This window comes from Mytilus galloprovincialis, chromosome 3 (genome assembly GCF_965363235.1).
Source record: "Mytilus galloprovincialis chromosome 3, xbMytGall1.hap1.1, whole genome shotgun sequence".
Taxonomy (NCBI): Eukaryota; Metazoa; Mollusca; class Bivalvia; order Mytilida; family Mytilidae; genus Mytilus; species Mytilus galloprovincialis.
Genome location: NC_134840.1, coordinates 91,693,323 through 91,706,530, shown reverse-complemented (window position 1 = coordinate 91,706,530; position 13,208 = coordinate 91,693,323). Strand labels below are relative to the sequence as shown.

The following is a 13,208-nucleotide window of genomic DNA, read 5'->3' as shown; positions in this document are numbered from 1 at the left end:
GTGTTATCAAATCCATTAATTTCAATTATTCAATGTATCAAATTTATGAACTATCTGATGAAGCAGTCAATTTTTCATATCTATGCTATTCAAATTATGTATCAAGAATAACATAAGGCAGCAGGTCCCTGCCATTCATTCTTTTCTTAATTTTAAACAATTAGAAGTTATGATATAATGCAATTTACATTTTTAGCATCTAAAGCTCTATGAGTAACTTTGTTGTTCAAACACCAGAATAGGAGTGGATTGATGGCTTAATATTCACTATCTGGGATTTTCCCTCACCAGTAGTTTTGGTTAATGCTTTTGACAATTTTTACCCACAATGCTTTAGACTCTTAAATGCAATCTTGTTCCAAACTACACACAGATTTGTCTACAGTCACACACATTATTTTTATGTATTAAATAGTTTCTGTCTATTATGTATAACTATGTATGTTTATGATTAAAAGCAACTGTCACATTTTTTTTTACATTATTAACAACCACTGTTTGTAAATGAGTGGACCTTGTTCAAGGTTCAAGGCCATATATCTGGTTTCTCATGTATTGAAGTTTTGATCTATGCATGTTCTTATTATTTATATCAAATTCATCAACTACTGATAAGTCAACCATACTTTTGAACCGCAAGTGTTTCAAATTAGTCATGAAAACACAGTTTTATTTTTCTTCCAAAGAATGTTGTTAATATAAAGACAGTGTGACAAGAAGCTTTTTTTTAAATACTTATAAGAATGCTGCTAATATTAGTTATGTATAAAGGCACATATACATTACAATAATACATAAAGTTAACAAAATTGCAAATATCACATGATAGAAGTTTTATTCCGAGTTTCTCACTCCGTTCTTTACTCTTCAGTCAACTGCCGTCTGTCATAATATCAATGTTGTTATAACTGTCAGAATAGCCATCACCATGGAAACAGAAACTGAACTGGCAGAACTTTCAGGCCGTTGATTTCTATTTGGAGGTTTGTTGAAGCTTTTGGCTACAAATAAAGACAACATCCATTAAAAATCTAGTTGAATTTATTACTTTGTCAACTAAAGATTAAGAACAATGAATCCTATCTACATCAACCTTATGTAAATGGGATTTTTTTCTACAATGATATAAGGACAAATTGTGAATATTCTTGAATCATTTAACCTATGTTAACACAAAATTTGTCTACGAGAATATTCTTTCTTCTTTAAAACTGTGAAAATAGAACACCTTTCAAATCCAAAATTTTGATGACTATTTAAAGACAGATTTTATTGTAAATATTTTGCATCAACTTAAATTTAATATTATTATGCATAAATCTTTAATGATTTCTTAAGTTACAATTTTAAGAAAAACTTCTCTCCATGTGACCCCTACCCTTTCCCCAAATACAACTATTTATATAAAAATTCCTAATTAATACTTCCTTTAGCTAAGTTTACAGATATTGAGACTGACGAATTATTAATTGTTAATAAACTGTAAATAGAACACTCGCTGGCATTACATGTCTCATAGTAATAAAACCATGTTCTGGTAATTACACCTAATTATACATAAAAATGATCAACTTCAAACATATGTTATGATTAAATGAAGGTTGTTTGCTTGTTTTTTGTTTGTTGTCCTGATGTGTTCTCAAAAAAAGGAAAAGAAAAAAAAGTGCTGGTTTATTTAGAATTAGCGGGAAACCAATAATTTATCTTTTTTTTCAAAGCCATGTTTTACACATGAAACATCACATATGATACAGAATGAATAACAAGTAAATTGTCATTGATTAAACAGAAGATCTAACATGCTTCGAAACAAACATTAAACATCTCTATGCCTGCATGATATTTGTATAGCAACTGTGAAATTATCTAATTCTTGTTCTTGTCTGTGAGAGGGAAAATACAGAAACTGTATGACACTTTTTCATTTGATATTTGATGTTTTTTCCCAGTGGTGGGTAGTTGCATTTCCACCCTAGACGTTATCAGTAGAATTAAGGTGTAGCCGAGAGTAGAATTATGTCAAATTAACAAAAAAGATAAGACTTTGTATAAAGTAAGCTCCAAAGTTTTGAAGCAAGTGAGAATGAACTTGAACTGAATCAGGTTTTCAACTAAGTTACTGCATTTAGAAATGCATTGCTATATGTACAATATTCGTAGTGAAGATTGAAGGCAAACACTTTTTTTTGTTATTTCACAGCTATAATAAACCCCAAATTTTATATCCAAGTTTAGTATACACATCTCTATATTGATTTACAATGATCAAAGTCTATAACTGCCAGGCAATTCACAAATCCCTAAACCACAGATTTGTCCATAACCATAAAAATTTGAAACAACACTAAAATGTACTTTAACAGGATATGTAATTCTAAACAGCTCTAAACTTGTCTTACTTGGTGCAAGGGTGACATCAATTGGGCTCGGTGTTTGACCACTTCCATCCCCACTCCCACTTCCCGATCCATTCAAATCCTCATCATCTGTCTCTAGAACGATGCCTCCACCATCATTTATACCTCCATCACCGCTACCATACTTGAAAATTGAAGAATCTGACATCATTGAGTATTCTTGATGTTCTGTATCTAACGTCTGCAAATAAATAAATAAAAATATTCAAATTTGTAAACAACTTAAGAAAAGTATTTTGTGAGTCAAGTTGTACTAAAACTAAAAATGTTTATCTATTCAAATTTGTTCATCTGAAAGTACTGAAGGAAATTTTTTTTTTTATACCCCCGCTTTAAAAAAGGGGGGGTATACTGTTTTACCTCTGTCTGTCAGTCCGTCCGTCAGTCCGTCCGTCCGTCCATCAGTCCGTCAGTCAGTCCGTCCCATGAAACTTTCGTCACATTTTTCTCAGGAACTACACATCCACCCTTTCTGTAATTTGGTATCAACATTTATATATGTCAGCCATACCGTGTGATGCGTTTTCAGATTCATCACTTGACAACTTCCTGTTTATCGAACACTTGTCTGATTTTACACATGACAGCCAAATTGAAAATTTTCGTCACATTTTTCTCAGGAACTACAATACAAGGATTTCTGAAATTTGGTTTCAGGATTTATATAAGTCAGCTATACCGTGTGATGCGTTTTCAGATTCATCACTCGACAACTTCCTGTTTACGGAACACTTGTATGATTTTACACATGATAGCCAAGTTGAAAATTTTCGTCACATTTTTCTCAGGAACTACAATACAAGGATTTCTGAAATTTGGTTTCAGGATTTATATAAGTCAGCTATACCGTGTGATGCGTTTTCAGATTCATCACTCGACAACTTCCTGTTTACCGAACACTTGTATGATTTTACACATGATAACCAAGTTAAAAATTTTCGTCATATTTTTCTCAGGAACTACAATACAAGGATTTCTGAAATTTGGTTTCAGGATTTTTATAAGTCAGCTATACTGTGTGATGCGTTTTCAGATTCATCACTCGACAACTTCCTGTTTACCGAACACTTGCATATTTTTACACTATTAATATTATCCACTTGCGGCGGGGGTATCATCAGTGAGCAGTAGCTCGCAGTTTCACTTGTTTTTTTTTTTTTGTATACAACACACCAAATCCTTACAGCAACACACCGAAAATACAGAAAACCAAGAGCAAAGGGAAAGACAAGTAATTATATTTCTTTATCTCAATGAAACAGCTGTCTTCCACACAGAAGACAAACTGAAAAACAAAATGTTTACCTAGTCAAATTTGAGGACAAATCAATCCAAAAGAAATTTAAAAAAAAAAAAATCAATACTTTAAGTCAAATTTGTCTAGCAACGCCTAATTATACTTTTGGAAAACTCATTTATCTGCAAAACTGCACCACAACCTGCATGTTTTCTTATAATTAATCTCCCATAGTTACTTTGATTTTTGATAACTAATTTTTTGCACAAATGTAACATCACAAGAGGATAATATGAAATTCATTTGAAATCCATATTCTGATTAGAAAATTCTGGAATTTTTGGTGCTCCATTAAAAATCTGTTGTTTTGTCTGAGCATATGGAACAGCTGCAGATTTTGATGGTTATGCTAATTAGATATGAATGATTAACTGTTGTTTGCTTAAAATTCATAATTAAATATGAATTAAATTGAAAAGATAAACTGTATTATATCTGAACTTTTTGACATCTATCATAAATTCTTATACTTCATAAAATTCTTTTTCAAATTCAATAGAACAAGTAATTATTAATTAATTTGCACACAGTCAATTCAACCGTTGACGTCTGCAAATATTGAAATTTGTTATTTAAAATTGTGTGCAATCAATTGTAATAAACCAACTGGTCTGTCAACATTATGCACTGACAACAAAGAATCCATAAAACTTTCATCCCATTTTGATCATTCATTGGTTTTAGTTTAAATACTCAAGAGGAAATACTATTTCATACTGAAGACTTTAGTTTACCATGTTTTCTTTAATACTTCACCCGGGACCGATAAATAATTTCTAAACATTAACTGGAATATTGAATTTCACAATGATTTTCTAATGAAAGATGATTTCCATAACAATATTGTAACTGAAAAAATAATAAAGTGTAGTGATTGATATTTATAAACAAAATCAATCTGTTTTCCATAAAAACCATTTGCAACGTTTAAACTTGATTTCAATCAGGCAATACTGTCAGTTATCAGAAATAGATCGAAGTTCAGAGAAGAAAAAACGGAGCTTGAATAATTTTTTTTAGAAGTGTCAGCATGGGTTATCTTCCATGGCAATGCCTACAGATCCCAACCATATTGTATCCCATGGTTCTGACAAGTTTATTTTTTAACCTCCATCATTCAAATGTCATAACAATATATATACAACAGTAGTATAAACTACATTATAGATATATTACCTAGATGTGCATTTTATCTTTTTAATCTGTATCAGTTGTTTTGATATCAATCAGAGGATTTACAATAAAATAGTCAAAACATAGGTATTTATTTATCCATGAATCAGTATATTACAAATCTCAATCAAACAGGGTCACTGACATTAAGGCCAATGTTTTGGTTCAATTTCTATTGTGGGCATATAATTTAAAAGTAATTTTCAAGGCACATTATGGCTTAAAAGTTTAAATTGGTTATTTTTCTTTAATCAGTATTATATAATCATCTCCAGGCTTCTGATCGATTTTAACCCATGAAGACTTGCTAGAATGACATTAGGACAAAACTGATTTTCTATTATCCCAAATATTCCAGAAATGTTAAACAACCACTGTCTTTTCTGACACTTCGGATGAAGATTATTGGCTTTTTATTGATGACTATAACTTAAATTGCCATTTTTTTCTTTTCTTAATCAACGAATACATAAAAAAGAAAAGATGTGGTATGTTTGGCAATGAGACATTTTTCTCTCCACAAGAGAACAAATGACACAGAAATCAACAACTATAGGTCATTGTACCTAGATGTTAGAGGGATCCCAACCCTCCCTTAACCTGGGTGTATCAGTACAACATAAGAACTAATATGGTCTATTTTCTTTTTAAGGATATAAACAAATACCCTGCCATGTCTGGTCTGTGTATTGTTATATATGTTTTTTTCAACTCATTTTATAGTTTGTTCTTATGTTGTTCTGTTACACTGCTGTCTTATGTGAGAGGAGGGTTGGTTTTTTCAAACATGATTGGGTTACATTAAGTGCATTTTGAAAGCCATCCAGTTATCTTTCCCTGGTGTCCTAGTTACCAAACCTCAATTCCTCACAAATACAATGGACCTTGATATAAGACAAAAGGAATGAAGTGTAACTTATGATAAATATCAGCATTTATATCAGTAGTGTATAATTATTTCTGATACAATCTCTATTAATACATTTTTATAATAACATTGTCACTTACATTTCTCGTCAATGACAGTTTGTCTCTCATTGTTATTAATTGTGGGTCCACATCCATCTCTGACGTGGTAAATGCTTTAAGATGCTCTATATTACCAGTGAATCTAAAATAGAACAGAATAAACTCCTCAAAATATCATGTAAAGAATGCAACTAATGGAAAAATGTTGATATTACTTAATTCCTGTATTCCCAAATTAGATAATTTTTTGTCAATCAACAACGTCTTCAGCAGACGACATCTAACAAAATTCCATAAAACAAAGATAAGTGCTGTCTCCTGTTTTGTTCCCTGGAGTCCAAAGATATCTCAAAAACAATTTCATTCTTGCTTATCACTTTTTCTCCTGAGAATTTCATAAAAGACTAGATATATTCCAAACCTATTTAGATAAATGTAAAAATAACTATTTGATGAATATATCTCAATGTGAAAATTGGTAGAGAATCCCTTTTGACATTCAAATTTGTGTTCAAATAGTAAATGAATTAGGTTACCAGTTGATCAAGCAAGCATTGATGTAGGTTTGAACTGGAATATTCACCAGACAGTTAATAACCATGTTCCAAACTGACAAGATCAGCATTAACTTTCTATTAACCTTCTAACATAATAGTTAATTCCTAAGTATTGAATTCCTTCACATATAAATGTATCTTTAGTTATGGGGGTTAACTTTAAGTAGTAGTCTTTAACTTCTAGTAGCAAACGCATATTCAGGCTGAGAACATGATAATGCGATATGAATTTACACCCTGCTTTGTACAAACAGACTACTCTTTCCTCTTACTCTTCATCTTGCTTCATGCTAATTTGAGAAGCAGCAAATGCCAATTTCAAGTCTTTCGTTGTTTTTAACCAGTAGGGAATTGATCCCTTGGCCGCCTATACTCAAAGCTAGCAAGATACCACCAGACCACAGAGTACAAAGGTTTAGTGACTTTTGGTATTCTTAAGATATAAAGGTTAGGTAATCTTTGTTGTGTTGCAGTCTCATTTAAATCTATCCTCACATCCTTCTTTATTCATATGCAATTAATATATATAGTAGTTAAAATTACCTGCCAACCAAAGTACCATTCCAACAGGTATTACTATCTGGATCCTGGTCATAAAATAGTTTTTGCTCACAAATATCTTCAGAAAGAGTGCTAAAAATATTCATTGAAATAAGAAGTTGTTCTTTCACTTGTAGGACTTGATCGTTTAGGTCTCCACCCATTGTTCTACGGTTTCTGTTATGCTTGAGTTGTGTTCCCAGCTCACTTGAAGCGGTTCTGATTGGAATTTGTGTGTCTGCTGCGGAAATATCACACAAACCTTTAGCCTATAAAAAAATTATATAAAAATAAAATAAATTACAGACTTCACAAGATCAAGATGTCATACTTTTGTAAAGAATACTTTTCATACAGTGACAAACATTTATGCAATTTTACATCTGCAACTGTTTTTTGTAATGATAGCAAAATCAATTCCATTGACATAAATTGGTATGGTTTAAATGGAATCAATCTGCCTTGGCAATAACATCTGTAGAGTGCAATGGTTTAGAACGCTACAGGTTATATAAATCTGTCACATCAACTGTCTAATGGTAAAGTACAAGATGCATCAGCCACTGTTCTTAAGAAATTAGCTGGTTTTAAAAGACACCATGTAGAACTGTTGTATCACTTGCTAGTACATAGTAATTTATAACAGAACATTAAGCAATCATTTCTTGAAAAAGTTTTTAATATAGGACATTCCGGAAATTATATTTTTTAAAGGTTTGTTTCCAATAAAAGGATTTCCTCCATGATACTTCAGACACTGAAGTCACTGAACTGATTTTTCATCTTCATCTTGAAAAAACCAGGGAAGCAGGAAATTGGAACAAGGAAGAATTTCACTGTTTACAAATTGACTATTGTCTAGTATACCACAGCAATAGAATGGTCACAGGTGTAAAGCTATTAGATAATTTCTGGTCTGTCTTGACAAATGAGGTAGATGCCATAGATGCTGGTGTTAGACTTTAAGCACTTGAGCTAATTAGAGTCTAAGCAGTATAGAATTCCCCTATCATCAACTACCACAACACAAGGCTGGCATGTTTATCTGTATTTCTCACTTTGAACTGCCTAATGAGTGAGTGTAACACTTTTCAAGTTTCAAATTTCTTCCAAATTAATGGTTTATTTCATTTTTTATCAAACTCTGCCATTTTTTCCACCATCTGTTGATATATCTGACAACCTAGTGAAAACTAAAGCTGCCTTTTTTAGTATCTACTTGACATGACAACCTGCATTCATGTCAATTAAATCCATGTCTTTGCTGATGGATATTTACAATAATGCTTTAACATTTAAAATACCCTTGCACTAGTCAAACCAGAAACATAGGGCTTTTATCATCATGTACGTCTTGAAAAACAAGCTTAGTTCCCATAATTGTTCATTGTAATGGTATAAAGTAATACAGGAAACCACTTTGTTGTACCATATTTTACTTTGATGTGCTATAAATATGCTACCAGATCACTGGTATGTGATTCTGCGATTGAAGTGAAATATTCAACAGTAAATATATAAGGTAACATGTCACACGGTGAGAAAAAGTCTCATTCCAAAAGTGGTATAAATTTTGAAAAACTTCTTCACTTCCAGGCTGTAATCTTGTATGTATGCAACTGAGATATCTGGAATAAAATCGTGAAAAGCCTACCCTACCACTATCCTGTACCCAGATGTCCAAGAAGTATATAAAACACTGTTAACAAATGTAGTCAATTTCAGTATTTTTTACTTCTATATTGTTACCATAAGTTTTCAGTAAAGTGATGAACTTTACAAAACAGATTTCAACAAGGATAACAACTGAAAACAAAACAAGCAGCTTTGTTGATTTAATATTTATTTTTTCTTTCAATTAATCTCATCTAAATCATACTTAGAACAGGATGCACAAATACACATTGCTTACAGAACTGTTACAAATCTGACTTAATCCCCCCTCTTTTGTAGCTTCATGGACTGTTGGAATTAGCCCAAGCAGCAATTTTTATGATAGAAGTTCTAACATTTCACAACTTTGTGGTCTACTTTCTGACCATCTATATAAAGTTGGAAATATTAGTCATCTGCTAAGTATAAATTGAAAGTCAATTTACAATTTACAGTCCAATGATAAGCTCGCTTTACTTATGAAACTAAAATACTTGGGTAATTCAATTTAAAATAGATAGTCCAAACAAGATTAAGCTGTTTATAAATACCAAGTTAACTTAGTGAGGAGAAAAAATTTACTTTATTGACAAACTTTAACATTGTCAGACTGTCTAGCATATTGACCTTTTTCAAACCTATCTAATGAATTGAATACCTATTTCATAAATAAAATATCTACGTCAAAACTTGCTGATAATTTTCTATAATGAAGAACTTCTTTTGTCCAAATGCAAACAACATTTTTCCTCATTTAAGCAGGGTATAATACAGTTTAAATAACAGCGAAAATTGGCTTTCAAAATGATAAATAAAAAGATTTGTAGCAGCAGGACTAAAGACACAAATTAAAGACCACTTTCCACGTGGACAAATATTTGCTTTTGAAGTGAAGAGCATTCCTTACAACATCAAATTCTTTGCTTGTGTATATTGGGTAAACATTCAGTATAGAACAAGCTAGAACCCTGTTACCAAAATTGCCTCACAAACAAACCAATTATTGAAATTCTTGCAATTGCAGAAACATTGAAATGTTCTTATTATGAATTCATATACAATCCTACACTTGTTTACTTAAAACCACTAAATTAAAAATCCATCTGAATGCAGCCATGATTTCATAGTGGAAAGTAATTTATAAAATTGTATCATTGCAATCGAGCCAATGTTTAAAAAAACAGACTAATCTGAAAGATGAATCTGAGAGACAGAATAATCACTCAATCAAATACTCAAAAATTACAAACTAAATACAAGTTGATGAGATAATATATGAAAAACATCTTTCAAATGTCAAAGTTTTAATAGATTTTCGTGTTTCCAACAGTCTGTTTTGTACCAAAGTTTCTATCTCTCATGTCTTTGAAAAAACAGAAGTAATATCTTTGGGAGTTAACAAATGAAAAATTACATCTTAATTTTGCCAAATATCTATGAAATGTTCTGGCAATAAAGAGTCATTGTAACAAAAATTGCTTTATTTTTTGCTTTTTATCAAAGCAGGTCACGAAATCAGCTTCACTTAATGCTATCAGCATGACTTAACGTACACACACACCTACGACTGTCAAGTACTGATATCTATAAATTCGTTCTTGAATCCAATTTTTTTGGTTGCATATGATTGTGGTGTCAGTCTTTATCTGATAACTTTGTTTGAAATGCATACTGTAAAATTGGAAATTTTAGCTACTTTTGTGATGAAGATAAAATCTTGAAAATGTAAATTTGATGCATCGGAATGAACAGAATCAGGGAGAGAATGTAAATTTGATGCCTCAGAATGAACAGAATCAAGCAGAAAATGTAAAAAAATAAAATTTTGCAGAACAATTTGTCCCATGAAAAGTTAAATCAAAACACTTGCAATGACTTTACAGCAATGTTTGATTAACAAGAGAATCTTCTTTACTTAAATATAAAGAAAATATTCAAAATGTATTTCATTGTGACTTAGAAAATTTCATTCAATTTTAAACTTATATTCAAAATGTATTTCATTGTGACTTAGAAAATTTCATTCAATTTTAAACTTATAACTAGTTATCTAATGGGAATCTCTTTGCAGGACCCTCCCCCTCCCCCACCCAAAGAGTGATTTGCTATTAGATATATGGATATCCATGAAAATCATTGTAAGAATAGATGTTTCAGTGTTTTAAAAATTTAAAAACTTTAATATGCATAAAAGATTTTTTTTTGTAAACATTAATTTCAAAAACTTGAAAGCAGAGTCTGTTGAAAAGGAAATGCAAAAAAAAAGCATGAAAGGCCCTCATGTAAAATTGTTGACAGTCAATGACAAGACTAGTACTGTTAATAGGACAATTTCTGTCAAAACAGCTACCAAACATGTCAAACAACATAAAAAATCAACAAAATCATATCTAAATGTCAACATATAGTTTTCAGGAATAGTCAAGTGAGCTCGTTTAATTATTATTTTTTGTTACATATAAAAGGATGTCATTTCAGGTAATAATATCTTGTGAGTAATATCAATATCACTCCCGCTGTCAGCAACACCTCCAAAAAAGGTTCATAGATGACATCCACTAGGTATAATTTCTTACCCTTTCAAACATTTCCCTGCTTACAACTAGCAATCAAAATCCCTCATTTCACCCAGTTTCCCATATATTTTAGAGGGATGCAAACAATCACAAAGGGGACATTCAAACTTGTAAGACGAAAATAAACTGACGTCACCTGATGGCTAAAAAATAAACAGACAAGCAAACAACAGTACACAAAACACAAGATAGAAAACTAAAGGCTGAGCAACATGAACCCCACCATGTACTGGGGGTGCTCTCAGGAAACTTTGCCTAAACAGTGATATAATTGATTTATGTAAAACTTTCAAAATTATCTGTCACAAGGAAATGTATCCTAAAAAATGTATATGTAGTGTTGAAGCACTCATTGTGTGTTCAGTAAATGCTAGTTCTATAAACACACGCACTCATAAAAGAAGTGTTTCTTAGGAGTGCTTTTGATTGGTATCATGACCATTGCTACATCTGACATCAAATTTAGCAATTTTACTAAAAGAGCATTTCACAACAGGTCTCTCTCTGTCTGATTCTCAGCATCCATTAAAAAGCAATTTTACATGCATTGGGTGTTACACTGCTAAACATCATAATGGTTTTGAACTAATTATCGTTGGCTTCCAGAAAAGTACTTCATTTACGTGCATGCATCTAGCATCTAATAGTAAAATTAAGTTGCATGTGTGACAAAAAAACATAATTATATATTTACAGTGAAATCTGGATACATGCAATATTGAGAAAAAAGCTCTTATACATTCATTACTCTTTGTGCAAGCCTAATGTCTTCTTTAGAAAATAACTGACTTCTACTAATTGGTGTTTTAAACATAATATCTTTTAAAATAACTAACTTCTACTTATTGGTGTTTTAAACATAATATCTTTTAAAACTATTAGTAAATAAATTAGAGTTATTCAATACATAATTATCTATTATAATAGCAGATCTCTTCTGTTGAACAATAAATGGAAATAGATTGTGTTCCAACAAAAAGCTTTAGAGGTGTAATTTGACAGTATTACCGTTAATGGCAATATTAGTAGAGTGGCTTAATTTCCATATCAATTTGTAAATTCAGGATAATCTTCACAACCAAAAAAGGAAAATAATGATGATATTATATTTTTTGCGATTTTTTATTTTGTTTATCTAATTTTGTTTGAAGTTCATCTTTGTTGTGATATATATTTAGGGGCCAGGAGTCTATCCATATCATGACTGGAGACACTGAGTATAGACATATAGGATATTCATCAAGCCTATAAAGCATATATTTCAACTAGATTTAGACCTGAATTTAAAGTGGGAGGGCTTGTCACTGATATCATTGCTTTAAACTTGAAAACAACTGTTAAAACGGAAATGCAAAAATAGACAAAAATGGCCTTCATGTTAAACTGTTGACAGGAAATGACAAGAATTGTACCTTTATAGGACCATCACTGTCACAAACTAGTCAGAAATGACAGGTTCATCTTGATTGTAAAAGAAATATATTCTCCATCAATATAAATGAATTTAACTGCTGTGCTAAATCTGGCTTAAAAATATTGGCAGGACATACATATCAGGAAATATATACAACACACAGACTAAATAAAATCCATCCCTCCTAAAAAATTGAACAGAAGGTGTGGGGTAATGTCAAGAAGACACCAACCCAATATAACATAAAAGACAACTTGGTCAACATTCTATCTAAATCAGGACAAGCACACACAACCCAACAAAAGTTTAAAGATAAGTTGTTAATTAATTCAAACCAGACATCCATATAAAACACACAAAATGCAAAATTTGAAAAATCATATTAATGTTACAGTGCAGAAAAAGTCTAAGCAACATGAACCCCACCAAAAAACTGAGGTGAACTTGGGTGCTCTGGAAGGGTAAGCAGATCCTGCTCCACATTTGGCACCAGCATGTTGCTCATGTTAGTAAAAGAACCAGTAACAAGTCCCATTAGGTAGGTCACATTCAAAATAAACACTGGTAAGCATTGGTTGATAGAAAACTAAAATTTCAGCTGTAGACAGATTC

General features: G+C 31.4%; 1 protein-coding gene across 1 annotated transcript in view; it reads right to left on the bottom strand.

Annotated features, from left to right (window-relative positions):
• Positions 1–708: 708 nt before the first annotated feature.
• Positions 709–13,208, bottom strand: part of LOC143069374 (glypican-5-like) — a 34,517-nt gene continuing 22,017 nt past the window's right edge. Inside the window, exons 4-7 of the mRNA XM_076243970.1 lie at positions 6,957–7,222; positions 5,896–5,998; positions 2,400–2,598; positions 709–1,001 (exon numbers count right to left, since the gene is read on the bottom strand). Of these exons, the coding sequence (XP_076100085.1) occupies positions 886–1,001; positions 2,400–2,598; positions 5,896–5,998; positions 6,957–7,222 (684 nt within the window). The 3' untranslated portion in view covers positions 709–885. The remainder of the gene's footprint in view (positions 1,002–2,399; positions 2,599–5,895; positions 5,999–6,956; positions 7,223–13,208) is intronic.